The sequence below is a fragment of the Ctenocephalides felis genome, unplaced genomic scaffold (assembly GCF_003426905.1).
Source record: "Ctenocephalides felis isolate EL2017-DRISC unplaced genomic scaffold, ASM342690v1 CF-g0.4_SCAFFOLD_01170, whole genome shotgun sequence".
Lineage (NCBI taxonomy): Eukaryota > Metazoa > Arthropoda > Insecta > Siphonaptera > Pulicidae > Ctenocephalides > Ctenocephalides felis.
Window position 1 is genome coordinate 78,852,563 of NW_020537324.1, and position 21,415 is coordinate 78,873,977.

At 31.6% G+C, this 21,415-nt stretch overlaps 2 protein-coding genes across 2 annotated transcripts; one reads left to right on the plus strand and one right to left on the minus strand.

The window, feature by feature from the left end:
- Nucleotides 1-1,851: 1,851 nt before the first annotated feature.
- On the plus strand, nucleotides 1,852-12,811 carry LOC113367693 (photoreceptor-specific nuclear receptor-like). The gene is made up of 11 exons (XM_026609273.1): nucleotides 1,852-1,994; nucleotides 2,415-2,546; nucleotides 3,185-3,198; nucleotides 9,127-9,312; nucleotides 9,384-9,479; nucleotides 10,073-10,255; nucleotides 10,922-11,133; nucleotides 11,871-11,964; nucleotides 12,275-12,409; nucleotides 12,590-12,744; nucleotides 12,806-12,811. Exons 1-11 carry the CDS (start codon nucleotides 1,852-1,854, stop codon nucleotides 12,809-12,811), a joined length of 1,356 nt encoding a protein of 451 aa, XP_026465058.1.
- Nucleotides 12,812-13,910: 1,099 nt separating this feature from the next.
- LOC113366499 (helicase SKI2W) lies at nucleotides 13,911-21,006 on the minus strand. Its single transcript, XM_026608111.1, is given in 4 exon segments — nucleotides 13,911-14,323; nucleotides 14,326-14,643; nucleotides 17,716-19,896; nucleotides 19,899-21,006. Coding segments are annotated over 4 exon segments (3,675 nt in total). The 5' UTR covers nucleotides 20,818-21,006; the 3' UTR covers nucleotides 13,911-14,066.
- Between the last annotated feature and the right edge of the window lie 409 nt (nucleotides 21,007-21,415).

Consider the following 21,415-nt stretch of genomic DNA (forward strand, 5'->3'; position numbering starts at 1 on the left):
CGAAAAATTTTCCATGCTATTTCCATGAAATTGAATTGCGCACTATCTAAAAGACAATATTAAGAGCTAAAACTTATAGAGATTTTTTATTAATTGGAAGCAATTGAGCCCTGGGAGCAAGAAAATTCGAAAATATCCATATTAAGGACCACTCTAATATATATTATACATATACAAGAAATAGCACATATCAACAAACAATTATCAGACTTTGTTAGTACTAAAACTCCTAACTAATTCATCATTGTAAAAATGTGTTTTTCAAAAAGTTGTCCTTTTACCAAATAGGCGGTCCCTTTTTTTTGACCTGATCCCTTTTGCCTCATGGGCGGTGTAAAATGGTATAGCCAAAAGGTAAACAGATTAATGCCTTATTTGTAATTTTAAAAGAATTTTATTAAATAATAGCTTCTTTAACCAATATGTAAAACATACACTTTGTAGTTGCAATTTTACAAGCATAACACTGTATATAACCTCGATCTGGTATTTCGTCAGAAATATTCATCATCAGAATCGGAATAACTATTTATTCAATTTATCTCTTGTGCATTTTTTTAACTTAATTTACTTTTTATTTGGTATTTTTATTGTTTACACCTTTGCCAAGGTGAAAGATTTAGTATGTCCTTTTTACGCCACACAAATAATAAAATAAAAAACTCCTGAATCTAAGTTAAATTAACAATACATCTTATGAAATAATTAATTTATAATAACGTATATAAAAAATTAAGGTTTCGTAAACTAAACAATAGTGTTCAAAACCAGAAAACTAACAACAAAAAAAAAATACTTTTGTTGTGGATTTCCAAATATTGCTGTTTATTTCTCGATAGAAATGTCGTCAAAATCAAGGTGATGCTTGCTAATACATTTTTGTCACTACTTTCAAATATTGTTGTTTTAAACATTCGTAACTTTATTTTTGTTTTAGATGTTTTGACCTTTTTACCCGCGAAATTTTAACGCCGCTGTATCCTTTATATAAATTAAGTATTACAAAAAGAAAGAATTTAAAAAGTTAAAAAAATCTTAACGAATTTTCTAAGACCACCATCATAATTTTCTTTATACAAGTTTTAACTCCTATACATGTGGTAAAATAAAAATGCTTCCTTAAAATTACTCAGTTTATTTAAATGTTACTTGTATCGCATTTCAGCAGCAAGAGAATTATTTTACATAGTTTAAACATAAACATTAATATAAGATGGCGGATACATAGTTATAGTAGGAGAACACTATTGCCAATATCACTAATAGAAATTACGAGACATTTGAATTACAATATATAACATTACACAAAAATGTCAAACAATTTGTCCACAAACTAATAACTTTTTTGTTGAATTTTGTGAAGAGATGAGATGGGAAAGATACTTTTTCTTAAAATAAAAGTAGCCAATTTACGCCCAATTATATCAGCTACCAGTCAAAATCGAAATAGACAGATAAATAAAAATATTACTTTGGTATATGCACCCTATTTATATTGTTTATAGTCCACAAACTAATAACTTTTTTGTTGAATTTTTGTGAAGAGATGAGATAAGATAAGATACTTTTTCTTAAAATAAAAGTAGCCCAATTTACGCCCAATTATATCAGCTACCAGTCAAAATCGAAATTGACAGATGAATAAAATATTACTTTGGTTATGCACCCTATTTATATTCGATGAATGTATTAAAGAGCAATTTCAATATAAAAACAAACTCTCGCAATTTTATTTATATGCATAGATATATTCTTAATCGTATGTTCTTTGTTCCTTCAATATAACAATAATTGCAATTATCACAGTTCATCTTATAAACAAATTCTATAAATTATCAATTATTTCAGAAAATGTCGGACTCCGGATCCGTAGGCGCGGTTTCCGGCGGAAGCAACGGCCTGTGTCGGGTTTGCGGCGACAAGGCCTCCGGAAAACATTACGGAGTTCCGTCTTGCGACGGATGTCGAGGATTCTTCAAACGGAGCATCAGGAGGTAAAAGATATTATATATATATGTAGCGGCCTGTCAACACGCATCGCATTTCTACTGGACAGATAGGCTCATATAGTGACAGCACGGAGGAAACAAAATAAATTCAAGTGTCAGATCTGATCTCGCTTTTGTTTCTCCCTAGTCTTTTGCCAAAAATTATAATTCTTGAAACCTTTTCTTTTCAATTGTAATTACAAAAATACCAATCACATTTTATAAACGATCAATAAGATAACACATTGTGTCGTCAATATTAATCTTACGTAAAATAAACCAAATATAAAACATAATACATCCTGGAATTTATTATGACTACAATTTGGATAATTCTGGTATTACTTATGGACTACTAGCGCCATATATATATATATATATATATATAATATATATATATATATATATTATTGTGTCTTTTTTCAGGTTAATGCGTCGCAACCTACAATATTCCTGCAAGGAAGGAGGTCATTGCATAGTCGACGTTTCGAGGAGGAATCAGTGTCAGGCTTGCAGATTTTCGAAATGTTTGCAGGCTAACATGCGAAAGGACGGTGAGTCGATAAAAGATTAATCTTTCGGGAACTAAATAAAATTGCCGATTAATAATATATTTAACCTTTACTTCAGTGATAAATTTTATAAATTTATTTGAACAATATTTCCCATTGCAAAAACATCCCATCAAACAAAACCCAACTCTCAATTTATTTTTTTTTCCGTCGCTTACTAAATTTGACGCGACCTGCCCATCTCCCACAAATCCATTCCACTCGCTAATTCCGAGATCGGCGTCATCCGAGTCGAATGAGTTAATACAATTAATGTTATATAAAAATAATAATGATAAATGGTTGTGTGTCTAAAGACAATCCATAGTGTAAAAGCACTAGTCAACCCTTAGCCCTTTTCCGCCCTTATTTACTATTATTATAATGCAAATTTCGAAACTTCGGATATCAATTCCCTGCATTTACTTCTCTTGAGTAAATCGGCAATCAAGCGAATTCCTTTCCAGTCCTTTCATTCAGTTTTTCTGATTTGATTTTGACTTTTTTATATCTTTCGCTATTTTGGTGCATTGATGTATATTTCAATTTTTTAGAAAAAACTTTTCTGTTTACTTGAACCGAACCGAGATTATATATAGATTATATATGTGTGTGTGTGTGTGTGTCCTTATATTATTTATACAGTGTCAGATACAATCGTCCTGTATCAAGTGCTGTTTTAAGTCGAAGTTCGCCCCCAAAGTGCAAAAGTGTGCACTTTCGCACTTGATACATTTCGACAATGAGTGCTCTGTCAAAAACATTACCCACGAACCAAGTCCCTCTTATCATATTTATTTGCTATTCATTTTGTGATTGAATCTAATAATAATAAAAATAATTATAATAGTAATAATAATGGGTACCCTGTTCTAAATCGGTTCCAAGAATGTAGGCAAATTGAGATTTTGTGAAAGAAGTAAACTAGTAAGCCATTGAAAAATAATTTTGATACCCAAGAAGTAAAATTAAACTTTTTTTCAAAGGCACTTTTTACAAAACAGTAGTGAAGACGAAGCAGGTTATACTATTTTACGATAAGAAAGTAGTATAATAAAAGAAGTAGCTAAAATAAAAGTATATAATTTTGGAAAAATTATTTTTATTTGACTAAATAATTATTTAATTATTTTATGCTTCATATTTAAGTGAACCGATGTAAAAATATTTCACACTTTTTTTTGTGTGATCTGCCAAATGATGACATACGATCGTATATGTACTGTCAAAACGTACATAATTATAATATATACATATATATATATATATATATATATATATATGTATATATATATATTAGAGTGGTCCTTAATATGGACATTTTCGAATTTCTTTGCTCCCAAGGGCTCAAATGCTTCCAAATTATTAAAAAAAATTCTGTGAAAGTTATAGCTCTTAATATTGTCATTTGGATAGTGCGCAATTCAATCAAAGTTTTGAATGGAAATAGCATGGAAAACTTTTAAAAAAAAATTAAAAATGTTTTTTAGGTATTTAGGTAACTTAGCGTACCAATGAATGAGTTTTATTCAAAATTCGACGCTCTACAGATCAAATAAGAAACCTGTTTTGCAGAGTGTCAAATTTTCAATAAAGAATGACACAAATTTTCACTTTTAATTCATTTGTCGCTAAATTATACCTAACAAATATTTTATAAAATTTTAGAAATTTTATAACTTCCCGTAGGGCAAGTTATAGTAATCGCAAAAAAATCGAAAATGAAAATTTTTGCATTTCTCGACGTTTCAAAGGTTTCTGAATATTTTGGCATACCTTAGAAAAAAATGGATGTATGTGTGTGTGTGTGTGTGTGTGCGTGTATGTATGTGCGGATACAAATTTTCGTCGACGATTTCGGGAACACGGATCAACCAATTTGAATAATTCAAAAAACATTCGATTCGTATTGATAAGGAGACGTGCTGATTAGTTTTTGGCGAAGGCAGGTCTAGCCGTTCCGAAGATACGAGGCAAAAAGTGCCGAAAACGGTAACTCAGTTTTTAAGAGAACGGAGCGTCCGATTTTAATAATTCTTAATTTTACTTGTATTGACAAGGTGAAGAACCGATCAAATTTTCATAAAGGCAGGTCTAACGGTTTCGGAGATTTAATAAAAAAAGTAAAAAAAATGCCATTTGGCGGTCAAAAATGATCATTAGACATATGCACATCAAATTATCAGATATTTTATAGAGATTTTAACAATAAGTATAATTTTGGTTTACATTCCTATGGGTTCCGTACCAATGTTTACGCGTTTGACGTCGACGCGGCGCTTACGCGGTTTGATATTTCGTCTTTATGCAGTTAAAGCAGTACGATTGCTTTAAAAAAAAGTTTAGATCTTTCAAAATATGTCAAAATAAAGAAAACATTTTTTTTTCAAAAAAAAAAAATTAAAAAAAAAAAAAAATTTTTTAAAAGTAATTTTTTGTTTAATTGTTTGTCAAAAATCTTATTTTTTCAAAAATGTTAATCGTTTCTAAAAAAATAATAATTTTTGGTACGGGAAGTTCCAGCAATTTGCCTTAAGACACGATGCCCTAATTGCCTTAAGACAGAATTCCACTTACAGCTAGTTCCATTATATTTCCAAACGAAGCTTTGATTGAATTGCGCACTATCTAAAAGTTAATATTAAGAGCTATTATTTATCAATTTTGAAGGGTTTGATCCCTTAAGAGCAAGGAAATTCGAAAATGTCCATATTAAGGACCACCCTAATATATATAGTTCGTTTTAATCACATCTCGAATATCGTATCACTTTAACGAAGTACTTGTGTTGTTTTCTTTGCAAACACATTAAACTCCAAATGCTCACCACGAAATTATCAAGGAGGCTAGAAGGGCGCTCTCTAAGTGATACTTCAGATTTATTATTCAGATTTTAACGTGTATTCAGTTAATGGAATGAATCAACTCACAGAAGCATATTTCGCTAAAAAAGAAGTTGAAACCAAACCTTGGTCACAATAATCAATGCAATATTAGATGAAATAGAAATAATAAGAATAAATTTCGACATACCGAAGAATGAAACGAATACTCAAAACGTTTACAAGTTAATTCACAATTTTTTTAACCTAACATTGTTTATTTTGATTATTGTATGGACATCTGAAGAATTTTTTTCGGATTATTATCAAAATATGTATGCAAGAGCAAAGAGCTTTTAGGAGTCTTTTCAACATCAAATTTAAAAATCGTCGTTATAGGAAAAACCCTAATAAAACATGCCAAAAGACGGCCATCGAGTTGTCTTCTAAACCGCCGTAGTTGAGATACAATATCATCAAAATAGAGCATAAAAATACATACACACTAATTTTTTCAATATTTGCCTCAAATGGGAAAACAAGACATAAAATTAGCAAGTTTTGGCAAAAACATAAACTGTGCTCACTCTGGATGATTATAATATAAGTCACGCAAATTTTAATAGAACAAAAAATAATTATATTAAAATAAATTGTATTAATTCAGCATACGTTTCAAGCTTTTCAGTGCAATTCAAAATTTAGATATAAATTATTCTTATTAGTTTATAGTTCATTCCATTATATAAATAGGAGACTTAGTTTTGATTGGGGATCCAAGAAAACAAAATATTTTGTATATATATTTATATTTGTATATTTATGATGAAAAGATGTGTGGCTTTTGATAAAAGGTCGCGTGTCCGTTTCTTTTCAAATAGCAGGTGGCGAAGTTCACATTATTATTACGTTGTCCGTCTAGAATTACATAAGGGCGGATGTAAACATTGCTCCTACTAGTCCTAATATATATATATATATATATATATATATGTATACATACAGTGCAGTAGAAATAAAAATTACTAATTGCACACAAGTGATACTCTGGTTTGTAATTGACATGACATCATGACTGCGGTAACAAGGGTCGTCACCCCTTATGACACATACAGAACATATGTACATACATATATATATATATATATATATATATATATATATATATTTGTATATATTGCCCCTAAATCAGAGACATAAACTCTAAGGAATGATGAACTATCGTTATTTTATCATAAAAATTGGACTTATAAAATAATGGATAACAGTTATCGAAAGAAACAAAGAGCAACCTGAATTATTCCGATCAAAAAAATAATTTATATAAAAGAGCATTATAAAATAGACCTATGCATCCTAATGCAAAATATCGACAAAAATATTCCGGAGAGTAGAGAGAACATTAAAAAATAACGCATTTCAATGTATTTATATAGGAAAAATTGGTTCGACATACGAGCGTAATTACGGTACGAATTACTCTCGTATGTCGATGTACCAGTGTATTTACTATGTACGTTTCGACAAACAATGTGTGTCATCATTTAGTTTCGATTATCCTAACTAATTGATGACACGATCACTATTCCTCCGACACTTTTCCTGTCAATTTCATAAACACAAAATGGTCGCAAAGTACACAAAACCATCCCCTTTCGGGAAAAAACCCTCGAACACACAGACATTCGTATTGTCAAATAAAATAAGAGGCGTTTGGAGGTTCCAAAGTGTTTGTTCAGGTTTGGCGGTTCACAAACACCAGGGGAAGAAATTGTAGAAAATTGTATGAAATTCATTAACCAAGTAAAAACAGAAGATGGTAATTAGGGAATGCAATACTGATGAAAATTTCATTACCGGTATTTCGGTAATTTTTCATTTTAAAACCGGAATACCGCGGTAAATAACCGGTATTTTCATTATCTTAAACAAACGTAAACAAAATTGAAAGTTACTAGTACAAATAAAAAAAAATATATATAAAACTACAACTATATTCAACTAAACAATAAAAACCATAAATTAAACTAATAAGTTTATTTTTTTAATTAATAATTTAACAATATTCTATCCAATTTAATTAATTCATTATCACTATCGAGTATATTGAGTACTTTTCACCAAAAACAAACTTATGAGTAAGAAAGACCAAAAACTCATAAATGATCATATTGCATTATTATAATAAACTGTATTGTCTGTATCCGATGTGTTAAATTAGCATAATCTCTAATATTTAAAAAAAAAAATAATGTTTCTACACTAATTTAAGACCGGATACTTTGTCGAGATAAATAATAAGTTACTATAATTGTTGAGTATTGTTATTTAAAACAGTGTGATGCTTCTATAGTAATTTCAAACTTCAAAACGTTTTCGAAGAATAATATTTTATAATTGTAATAAGAAGCTAAAATATTTAGTAATTATCATAATTATCTTCTATATATATAAAAATAAGTCGGTTTTTCCTTCCTGACGAAGTAACTCCAGAACGCACGAACCGATTTCGACAATTTTGCATTCGTTGGAAAGGTCTCGGGCTCCGCAAGGTTTATAGCTAAGAAAATTAGTTGTGCATGGCATCGTGCCTTAATGCAAGCTGCTGGAACTCCCGCACCGTAATTAAAAATTCGAGTAATAAAAATAATCAGTAACTGTTTTAAATAATTTCAAATAAATTATCTTCTATATATATAAAAATAAGTCGGGTTTTCCTTCCTGACGATATAACTCCAGAACGCACAAAACGATTTCGTTTCGTTTATAGCTAAGAAAATTAGTTGAAAATTTGCGAATTAATTATGGATTCACTTTCATTTACTTAGAGAAGTTCAACTAAAAAATACTTCATTTTTGTAATCGAAATAAATTCATTACTGTTGTACAATAAAATTAAATTTTTCCTTTTCAAATTTAAAACAAACAAAAAATTTCTTCATCTTTCTCACGAAACCATCTGGTGGCGAAACGGAGTTCGTCGGGTTTGCTAGTTATGTATAAAGTTAGAAAAAAATAAAGATTACGCACAGGTAATCTGTATGATATAATAAAATATTTTGGTGCAAATATCACTTAAAAAACCGTTACAATTTTACATAAGATGAAACAAACATCATTATCTATCAGTCCAAATCTATTTATTGTAACACGATATGAAGCCCTTTGTAAAGCAATAAATATTCAGTATAATGACGAGTTGAGATAATATTTGACATTTGTTTATCTTATAGAATCACTTAAAGATACAGCTATTTATGCGATTATGGAATTTAAAGATAAATTTGTTCCGAGAAATTTAAACTTTAGTGTATTATGCATCAAATAGGTCTTATGTAAAAATACCGAAAATACCGGTATTTTTGGGGTAAATACCGGTAAAAATACCGCCGAAAAATCGGGCGGTTTACCGGTAATTCGGTATATCGGTATTGCATTCCCTAATGGTAATGAATAAATGGCAAATTTAAGAAGAACGTCAAAATAGTTAGCATTTGTCTGGCAATTCTGTAAAATATTGTTGGTATAAGAATAGTAGTTGTGCTTGTACCAGGATTCTATTCGAAATTGGATTATCGCACAGCAACCACATAGCATTTTTAGTTTTTACTATTTTACAACAAAATCGTCCCCTTAATTCGCATAATATTTAACATCGTTAATATTACTGCAGATAGTGCAAACGTCCCTTTTTCCTAAAATTTCTTTCCCTTTCTTATCAAGTGTATGTATCGACCTATTATCATTAATATTTATTATTTCTAGCTGTCCAGCACGAAAGGGCTCCTCGCTCCTGTCTACCAAACCAGCAGCACAATTCTACACAAAATTTGGGTAATATACCACCAAATCAAACGTACCATTTACATGGTACAAACACGTTGGCTGCGACACAAGAAACGACGTCGAGGCGCATGTTGGCGCCTTTGGTTGGCGTGCAACATCATCCGGGTAAAAAAATAATAAAGAAGGAAAAAAAAGGAAAAAATAGAAAGAATGATTAATTTACGTTATTTTTTTAGGTTTTTATTTACCACTACCGTTTAATACAACCGGTCACTATATACCACATCATCCAAACTTTGCACCGGTTATAGATGGATCAAGATATTTTGGAGGTAAAAAGTGTTATATATACTTTGAGATTTTTTTTTATATAAATACAACCGACTAAAAATATATCAATAAAATACGCCGTAATTCATTTGATCTCTTTTTGCCAAAAACTCTTTTGAATCTTACTGAAGGATCCGCCAAAAAACTTTTTTTTGGAAAATGTTATAAAAAAACTACTTAATATATTTTTTTTTTAAAATATTGAGGGTGATTTGGCTGCCTTCGGCTAACCATTGAAAAATAAAAGAAAATGAAAAAAATTATATGCCAGATCCTATTTAGCAAAAAAAGTCAAAAAGTACTTCTATTATGTATAATTATCTTATTAGTATTTAGATAAATTTACTTTTTCTTAAGACAATCTATAGAAAATTATTTTGTCTTTACATATTTATTCATTTTATAAGCCGTTACTTATTTATTTATTTTGTAATAAGGCTCATGTCAATATTTTACAAATTTAATATAATTTAATTATCTATTTTGTTAATTTATTCATTAATTATTTAATTTATTTACTACGATAGAAATATCAATCAAAAAATGATTTTTGAATCATTTTAAGTGTTTAATTTCAATTATGTTTTATTTTCAGGTTTGTTCGACAGTCCAAGTCTAGCAGGTCTAAATCCATTTTTGTCTGGTTTTAATAATTTGTCAGGAATTTATAAACAGGACACAACGTACAAGGATATAATACATCCTATACCAATACAACCAACAAACACAAATTCTATACTAAATCCAGAGAAGAAAAGTGACCAGATAAGTTTTGGAGGTGAGAAAAAAAAGAATATATATATATATATATATATATATATATATGTGTGTATATATATATATATAAATAATTATGTATATAACGATTCATAACTTAAACACAAGTCGTCATAATTTTCTATATAAAGAAAACAACGCCGACTTGCTGAATCTTGTTTCATTCAACTTCAATTTTCTAGTATGCAAAAATAGCCTATATATTTTTTGACAGCTTCAAAAACAAAATTTATTTATCTTTGGTAAATAACGTTGGTAAATAACTTTGGTAAAAAACTTTGGTAAATGACTTTGGTAAATATTCTTTATTTTCATATTTAAAGAGCCAATTCTCGAATAAAATAAAAATGTTACAAAAAAATGTTAAAAATGTATGAATCTGTAGTAAAAACTGTCAATAAGTTGTAATACAATTGTTGTACCATCAGGCGCTTTACACATAAAATCTAACCACCAAAACGCACATACATCAAATAACAAGTTTATCATAAGTGCAACTTTCTGGCAATAGATAGGTGACGTTAGATTTTATGTGTGAAACACCTAATTCACAGCTGTTTGACAGTTCGTTACAACCAATTCATAAGAAGATAGACCCATAACATAAAAATATCATTGCCATTTATATTTTATCCGAGAATTGGTTCCTAAATTTTTGTTTTTCTAGCTTCGTCAACTACATCCCCAGTTTCGGCAAAAGACGACGAAGTGACTTCCACCGAAGGACTACCCTTAACCGGTTCAACATCCTCCAACCCTAATCAGGTTGCAACATCGTTTGTACCAACACCATCAGGTGGAGAAAACGTTTACGAATCTGCTGCTAAATTATTATTTTTGGCTGTTAAATGGGCTAGGTCGATACCTTCATTCGCACAGGTAATAAATAAATAAATAATTTATATATATATATATATATATATATATATATTTATATATTGAGATCTCGATCAAATGATTCGGGAAAAATCAAAAACGGCTAAACCGATTTGGCCAGTCTTAGTCTTGAAAAATTCGTGCCAATCCAGAGATGGTTGGAAAGGTGAGATATTATTTCAAAATCGCGTAGAAACTTTACATTTTTAATTTGAAATTTTTTGTAGAAGCGTAATTTAAATAAAACAATGGACGGTGGCTAATACGTCAAATGTCAAACGTTTATGACATATGATGTTCAATTACGTTTAATAGGATGTTTAACGTGAATATTATTTAATTATGATTAAATTGTAGTAACTAGTTTTGTTTGTAGTTTGATTCATACACAAAAACGTTATTAAACGGGCAGCAAGTGTTATTAGAAACTCAAAATATCAACTTTTTTGAAATGTTAATATGAAAATGCACTCTTTGGCATATTTTTCTCAAACACGGTGCTCTGAAAGATCTCATTTGTATAATTATACACTCATTGGTATTTATAATACCTCATTGTATAATAGCATTCGAGCGACACATCCTTATACACTTAAAGTATTAACATTTTTGATTCTCTAGAAATTGTTTAGAATATACCTCACTTAACAAAACAACGTATGCCGGGTCAGCTAGTATATATATATATATATATATATATATATATATATATATATATGTAATGAATATAAATGTTTTAGTTATCTCTGAGGGACCAGTCGTTGCTTTTAGAGGAATCCTGGGCAGAACTGTTTGTTCTGACGGCTGCTCAATGGAATTTGCCTATTGAAGAAGGTAAGTTCGATAGATATCCAATATTTTCGACATTTTTCAATATTTTAACACGAATTTCGACCGATTAGTAGGAATCAGTAGAAATGAATCTAAAAACGAACTTATGGCAATATAAGCACTATATTGGTAATAACCCAAAATTCATATATTCATGATTCATTTCTACTAGGAATAAAATCTCATTCTGAATTATGTATTCAAAACTTTCATAATTTTCAATAAAACTAGTGCTAATAGTTGAAGTTCAGGATTTTAACCAAAACGTGTGGTGTTTATATATTATATAGTTAATATTTTATTCCTATTTCAGATTTGTTGCCAAGGAGTTGCATAAGCCTTCGATCTGATACAAGAAGACTAAGGGACGTTATAACAAAATACATCTCTATGCGTGTCGACAATTCGGAAGGAGCTTGTCTAAAAGCTCTTGTCCTCTTTCGACCAGGTAAATGAATAAAAATAAAATAATACATGCAAAGTATGTTTGTAATTGAAAGACGCCTTTTTGCTAACCTTGATATAGAATGACAATAAATTGTTGTCATTGGCAGTTGTAGTAAAATCTGCCATAAGACATATCAAACATTTTTTAAATTCTACCAAAGAAATGTTTTTTTATCATTAGATGTCCGCGGTGTGTCTGCTCCCGAGCAAGTGGCATTGCTGCAGGAGCAAAGTCTGACATTGCTTCAGGAACGATGTGGAAGTTCCAGCAGACTTGGCAAGTTGCTGCTGATTTTACCAGCGGTCAGAGGGGCTTCGAATCCGGATAAATTACAAGTAAATAATAAAAATATATATATAGATAGATAAGATATCTCGTATATTTATTTTCCCCGAGATTTAAAACAAACGAATTTTTTAAAAAAAAAATCCAAAATTTTTCAAAAAATCCAAAAAAAATATGATTTTTTTAGGGACTGAAAATACACGTGATGTTCTGTGGGAGAGTTTGGGTTAATTTTAACTAATACCACGTATTCAAAATTCAAAGTTCAAAATTCCTTAAAAATCGATCACGTGATTAATGGACGCTCCCCAAAGAATCAGTAAAAAAATTGATTCAATGTAAATATAAGTACTGAGCCACAGCAAAACGTGGCCGGGTCAGCTAGTATATATATAAAATATTCAAAAAATATATACTCATGAATTTGAAAACTGTAAAATATATTTATAAAACTTTAAAATCAGTCTTATTTTTCTAATTGAAGGGTAGATTGTGTTAATTTTGAATAATACCACGTATTACCAGGGGGGTCGAAAAATCCTTAAAAATCGATCACGTGATTAATATACGTCCCCCAAATGATTAGTAAAAAATTGATTCAATGTAATTATCACAAATAATAAGCCACAACAAAGTGGGGCCGGGTCGATCCCTAAAAATCGATCGCATGATTAATGAACGTTCCTTAAAGAATTAGTAAAAAAAATTGAATCAATGCAAATATAAATACTGAGCTACATCAAGGCGTGTCCGGGTCAGCTAGTATATATATATATGTATATATATATATAATGTTCAAAAAATCATACTTATAATATACTTAAAAATCGATCGTGTGATTAACGCAAAGAGAAAGATTAGTAAAAAATTGACTCCATGTAAATATCACAAATAATGAGCCATAGCAACGCGTGGCCGGGTCGGCTAGTATATATATATATATATATATATATATAATGTTTAAAAAAACATACTCATAATCCTCATAATCCTTAAAAGTCCCCCAAATTATTAATAAAAAAATTGATTCAATGTAAATATCATAAGTACTGAGCCACGGCAACGCATATATAAGGTTATTAATAAAAACATCTATATATAATTTTGAAAACTGTAAAATATATTTATAAAACTTTATAAATCACAGCCTTAATTTTCTAATAACAATATATATTAACCTAACATGTTAGATAATTAAAAACAAAAATCGAATACTTAGGACTATATCCAAAAATACAATTGTATATGCAATTCATTGTTGAACAAAATAAGTCTTCTTCTTCATTCATTTCCAAAATACTCATCACAAACTCACTATCCTATCTCAAACAAAATCCTTCCCGCAAATTCTTTATTTCACTTCTTTATTATTTTAAATTTTTTCAACATCATACGCCGAATCATCTTCGTCCAGAATCTTAACACCAGAATAATCATCCTGGGTGTACAAACTCGCCGCAAAGACGATGTCCCTCTGGATGGCCTCAGAAGCCTCGTCCATCTTCTGCCCTAAAACAGGATCCCCTATAATCCTAGCAGCACTTTTAGCATCCCTAATAGTCTCATTCAACTGTTGTATACACCTTACAATAATCCCTTCCTGGACGTCAGTCAGTCTCATTATATCCGAAAGGGCTTCTTCTGCGCCCATTCGTAAACCACATTGATGAGACCGAAGTTTAGCTTGTTGACTGTCGTGTTATCCTGGGCCACATCGAATTGTCTTTCGATTTGCATAATTTCGGTTTCAATGTCATTTATCTCGCCGATGCATTTTTGGAAAATTTTGGGGATTTCGATCTTTTCGCATTTGGCCTGGAAAACTAGGCAGCTGAGCAGAGCCGCGATTTCGGCAGGTGGTAGGTCTTTTAGGATGTTTCGGAAGATGATCTCGGTTATTATGAGTTCGTTGTTGCCCATTTCGCAGGCTACTCTACCTTTGAGGAGGACTGGAAATAGTAAAGGAATATGGGAATTGTTACTACACGGTTCTTCATCGAGAAGGCAATAATTGGCAGTAGAGTTTATACAAAAACCGTCATTTCAGAAAAACCGGTTTTTGAATTTTAATTTTACTCAAAAACCGATTTTAGCCGGTTTTCAAATTTTATATAGAAAATCATTTTTTTTCTCGAATATTCTGTAATTTATCCGCAAATTTAGTGTGATTTAGAGCAGTGTTTGACTGTATTTATTTATTGTTCAATTTTACAGATAGTAAACAAAATTAATTTAATTTTAATTAGCAGAACTAAAAATTATAGTTTATCTTGATTTATTTAAATAACTTTGAAAATAATTATTTGTTATTCATGCATCATTTTCACATATAAGAATGAAAATATTGTTATGATAGTGAAAGAAAAGTTTTCGAATAAATAAAAACATTAAATTTTTAAATAAAAAATATTCCTTAAATTAATATTAGATACATGTTGATACATACTTGTTAATATCAATTTTAGTTTTGAAAACAATTAAGCTAAACTCTGGTATTCCTGGTTCCAAGCAAATTTAATTAATTGATTTTAAACATTCAAATTGTTTCTATTTGTTTATAAAAATATGATTTCAAAAAACTGAGAACATCTATCGAATTGCTACTTAGACGTGTCCTTTGTTTACTCACAAAATTTTCTGAATAGAAAATACTCTCATACTAGCGACCAAATTATGCTTAATTGTTTTTAAAGCTTGATATAATAATTTTAAGTTTTTTGTTCTTTAATTTGTGGCTTCTAGGGTTCAAAACTCTTTTTTTTCAAGTTTGAGTAGAGGAAGTTACTTTTTCAAGAAATCACACTGATTTAAATTAATATATACACTGGTATAACAATCTAAATTAATATATACAAAACCTTTCTGGGGACCATTGCAAACTGATAAGATATCAAATTTTATTGAACCGATATGATTTCAAGAATCAAAACTCTTTCATCTATCTTTTATATTTGGCTATATTTGTCATTTTCCATTTATACAGTGAAAACCGACTTTTTTCACTTAAAAACCGGTTTTCGAATTCAATAATTTTTGCCAAAAAAAACGGTTTTTGGAAATCGACAATCCCTAACTGGTAGTAAAGGAATTATGTAAAGTGCTACGTATTTACCACTCGGTTCTTCATTTTGAAGTAGGACCTACTTTTCAATGTTGACAAAGAAGTTTTTTCAAAGTAGGACTTGTCAACATTGAAAAAATTATGTGAACAGATAATCACAGAAGATAATAATGATTCAAACACCGGATTTAGGCAGGCCCAATCTTGAATTTATCAAAGCCAGACAACTCTCATGAAAACGATGTAAGAAACAAATTACTTCTCACAATCAGAAAGAAACATATGCATTAGAGATGAGCTTATCATATCCAAAGCCGGAGTTATATCTACTTAATAATTTCAACGACTCCGACAACTTTGAAACCTAATACTCGACACAAATGTGTTCTATAGTGTGATGTTCATATATCTAAAGATATATTAAGTATTTGGAAATCTTTTGTTTCGCCACCAGATGTAACATTTTGTTTGGTGATTAAATATGAAGAAAAAAATTGCCTGCTGTTGAAATTGAATAAAAATTTGCACAATACACGTGATTGATTTGATGGTTTCCAATTGAAATGTTAGGAAACGAATAAATTTTTTTTACATTTTTTGCACAATATCACAGTGAACACAATGCCGGTTTGTCACATGAAATTAACTGAGCGGAGAACAATGAGTAACTGTCAAACAAATGAGTGAAGTCAAACAAAAAATATTAGTTTGCTAAGTATCAGAGATGACGCTGTATGTGAATTTTTTTTCCGCTTTTCTGTTGATATCTTTCTTCATTTTTTTTGCTATGAACCTTACGGAGTCCGAGACCTTTCCAAAGAATGCAAAATTGTCTAAATCGGTTCGTGCGTTCTGGAGTTATTTCATCAAGAAGGAAAACCCGACCTATTTCTATATATATAGAAGATTACTATTTTATGCATTTCTCAATATGCCCAATTAATTGTAAATCAGGCAGTCCGATTTGCATATTATTGCTTTTACATAATTATAAAATCATAAAATAATTTCAAATATTTTTTGCTGGTTGTGTACCATTGAAAGGGGTCATTTTCAGACTAGGATTATCGTATACAGAATATACGATTACAAAATTGCATTATTTTGGAACATTTTGTACCTAGAAAGTTATAAAATTGCCTGTGAGACGAAAACGCAGGGGCTTCTTTCGATGCAAATCTTTGTATTTGTAAAAATCTCAAGCAAATATCTTTTGTAGGTCTTTAACAAATTTAGTCCCAGTTTATGGAACCAGATTGACTCCAAGGGAGGAGTTGTATCGGTCGGAGTGAATTACCCATCTCTAATGCATAATTAGAAAATGCGTCGTAAAAAGATTCGAAACCTAGAGCCATAATCCATATTTTGACAAGTTTTGTTTTGTTTCTAAAAAACTTTTGCTTCATTGTGGGACCAATTTTCTGATAACATAGAAATGTTGACAAACTGTGGAAAAGGCACCAGAACAATTTTAGCACAAGTGCAACTTTTTTGCAAACCTCCAAAAAGCACCAAAACAATTTTATCATAAGTGCAATTTTCTAACACAAACGTGAAGTTAGGTTTTGTGTGAAACTCCTGCAAACACATAGATTTCTGAATTATACGATTATTGATTATAGACTTTATATTACATGGACAATTACTAGTCAAGCGCAAAATAGGTGCTAAAATATAGAAGTGACGCCACATTCTGAGCAAACAAGGCCGGTAATCGTGACATTTGATCAATCGGAAGAGTCCGCTATTGTCGTCGGCAATGTTCGCTCAGACATGTGTCGTCACTTACTTTTCTATTTTTGAGCACTATATACAACGGAAAAACATACGAGGACTAGCAGTCCATGTAGTGTATGTCTATGTTATAGACCCGTAACATAACATTTCCATTGTATGCGAAAAGTGTCCCTCAATGATGCTAAAGTTCTGCCAAGATAAAGAATATTATCATCCCACTCACCTTTATTATGCGAATCGATGTATCTCATATCGTGCAAAACTTGCAACTTATGCTTATAGTCCGGATACAAAGACATGCTCTCATTCGACAGACTGAACGATATCTTGCTCTTCCTGTCCTCCAACAGCATCCTGTCAAAGACTTGTCCAAATTGCTTCTCGAAATTAGCAATAACCGTACACTTTCTGATCTCCGCCAAAGCCCTCTTCACACTATCGTACAACTCCAAATCCCTTAAAATACCGATGTTCTTGGTGATATCCATAGCCTGGCGTAGATTTTCGCAATACTGGGTTTCATGTAAGTCTTTTAGTTCGTTGGTGTGTTTTAACAATTCTTGTACGGCGTTGTTGAAAGTGTTACTCGGTGGACAGTGGGCAAACCTGTCGATCTGGCGTTGGTTCCAGTCTTTTAAAATAATGGCAGGATCTAGTCTGATGACTCGATTTGTTATAGCAATGATGTTCCTGGCATCGATTTGTAAGACCGTGTTGGATAGATCGGTTTGGGGTACAAAGAACTTGTTTTGTTCGGTTAGGCCTAAAAGTTTTTGCCACAAATCCAAAGCTTCTTCGCTTTGCGCCTTGGAGGAACATTCGCTAACAGAACTAGGTATATAAGGTTTAGCTTTGGTGGTTTTGTCTGTTAAAACCAAAACCGTGATCTTTAAGTCTTTGCGTATTTGTAAAACCATACCAAGTCTTGGTGTGTACCAGCCTTGGGACACAATAAGTAAACGTCCTAGGGTAAAATACTTAGCATTACCTTTCTGGTTCAACAGTACAGGCACAACTCTGTCTTGGCAATACAGAAACTCCGACGCAGTCGTGTAAAATTCATTCAACCCATACAAATGCTCGCTCAGTTCTTCCATCGACGATATCTGTATCTCAGTTTCCTTGAGTTGTTTTTTCAAAGCATCAGCTTTACGCATGTGTCCAAACTCGCGAAAACTATGACACATCATGTTTTCAACCGTGACATCCTGGACGCGCAACAAGTTGAGAATCATAGCATATGTGAGTCTGAATTGTGACTTCAGGATCATGGGTATACCCAGCATCATTTCTTTAACGTCTCGGCAATCAGGTACATCAGTTTTGCACAAGACTATGACGGTGCCGGTGCTGTCTAAGCCTCTTCGGCCGGCTCTGCCGGCCATCTGTATATACTCTGCAGGCATTAACATTCTCACAGCAACTCCATCGTATTTGGTGCAGGAATCGAAAATAACAGTACGTGCTGGCATGTTTACACCCATAGCAAAAGTTTCTGTAGCAAACAGAAGTTTGACCAACTCTTGTTGGAAACACATTTCAACAATTTCTTTCAAAATAGGTAAGATACCACTGTGGTGCACACCAATACCACGTTGTAACAAGTTCTGCATAAACAGTACTTGTGGTAAATTTCTGTCGGGTGCGTTTAAACGTTTGAGACACCTGGAGAAAAACCGGTGTATCTGGTTCTTCTCACGCTGGCTTGTAAAATCTATGGAGTTCAAAGATTGTGCATTTAAATCACAACGTTTTCTGGACAAAGTAAACGCTATAACAGGCAACTCGTTGTTGCGTTTCAAATGATCTATTAAACCAACCCACATTGTTTGTTCCTGCTTGGGATTAAGTTTACCGTGTCCAAACTCTTTACGAAAATCTGTCTGGCGTGAACGCTTCGACAACTGTGCAGACTTGTAATTATTATCCAACCAATTACCATCAGCATCCACAACCAGGAACCTGTCGTCCCTACTTTTACCACCAAAGCCTGTGTATAAATAATGTTGCAAAGGTACTGGACGCTTGGCAGTACTTATAACATAAACTTTGCTTCGTTTAGTCATGCCAACCCAGTTGGCAAACTCTAAAGTATTCGGTACTGTTGCACTCAGCATAACAATACAAACATGTTGGGGTAGTAAAATCAAAACCTCTTCCCAAACGTGCCCTCTATCAGAATCATTAATGTAATGCACTTCATCAAAAATGACATACTCCAAGTCACGGGTGATGTCACTACCACCGTACAGCATTGACTTTAAAATTTCTGTAGTCATAATCAAACACGAGGCTGTTGAATTAATTTGTATATCACCTGTTATCAAACCGACATCACTAAAAGTATTTGTAAAGTCTCTGTACTTTTGGTTAGACAAAGCTTTTATGGGTGAAGTATAAATAGCCTTGTCATGTGTTTACGAGACAAAGCTATAGCATATTCAGCAACTACAGTTTTACCTGCTGATGTATGAGCCGCTACAAACACATGATTGTGCTCTTCCAGTTTAATTATTGCTTGTTTCTGGAACGTGTCCAAAACAAATGGATAGGTATGTGCAGGCTCTGGTATAACCTTTTCAAAATCAGTAACCGGTTGCGATATATCAATCTCCTCAGCCCAGAGTAAAGATTTAGACTTCACACAAATATCAGCAGACGTTGATATATTAAGTACAGGCAAATCTTGGTTGATATTCGGGATAAAAGAATCTATGTCAACAGAATCGGTTGCTGGTGCAGGTTCTTGGGTTGTTTCAGGCGTTTCATCGCTTTTCCAAATGTCTTTAAATTTATCCTCATCAAGCGTCAAGGCTAACAAGTCAACCGTAATATTACCCGTTACAGACTCTAAACCTAAATCCTCAATCCTCTCTTGGTGACTTGGTTCGTGTTTAGGAAACTCTATACCGTGTGGCAACCCGGGTGCACATACCAACAAATTATCTTCGAAATCAAGTACAACATCATCATTCAACAATACTTCTTCCGGAGGATCAAAACCTCCAGGCCAAAACGGGTAGTTCATAACACTACCCATTGTGGATTCTTCGGGGGGCGCAGGCGCTCGTTGTAAAGACATGGAGGTCCTTCCATCGTAAGCTAGTGTCAAGTTATCAACTTCTTTAAACCCGATAATGTCACCAGTGTCCAAATCGCGCTCAGCGACTATCGTTGTGTTCTCGAAACAAGGAACACAGTCGAAAGATAAAGAAATGTCTTCCAAATTGAATTTAATCGGTTCGGTGTCTAGTTTTAGGATGTCTATATCGGGGTTTAGAATAAAATCGCGTAGACGTTCGGTATCATTATCATCCATTTTCATTGTACAAGATAAATGTATAAAAAAGCTTGTAAAGTTACCTTGATAGATACAATCTTTTGTTTCGGCTGATAGTCAATTGTTTATCCTGGTTTTAGGTTATGTACACTCACTTTTTGCACAACTTCATAACAAAGGAATAATACTTAAATTCACTTCTCAACTACAAATATACGTATACTAATAATAATATACTTGTGTATTTTAGTATAATACCGTATTATTAAGTCTTTAGAAGCATTTTTTGCACTAAATCTTATAACCAACAAGTTCAACGTCAAACTGTCATGTCGGCTCGTTTGACAAATTGCCAGATAACGAATTCAAATTTAGGGTTGCCAGATGAGAAATAACCGTTGGGATTTAAAAATCATAAGCAAGATAAAATTATTTTTTGCAACAATTATTAATTATTTTGGATAATAAAATATATAATATTTCTATTAAATATAAAATATTTTAATATTTTAAAAATAAAACTACTAAACAACTACAAACTAAAATACAACTACTTCATGTCAATAACACCTTAACAAAGTTATAAATGAATAAACTATAAAACAAGTACACATATATCTCAAAAACTTTTGTTTTAAGCTGT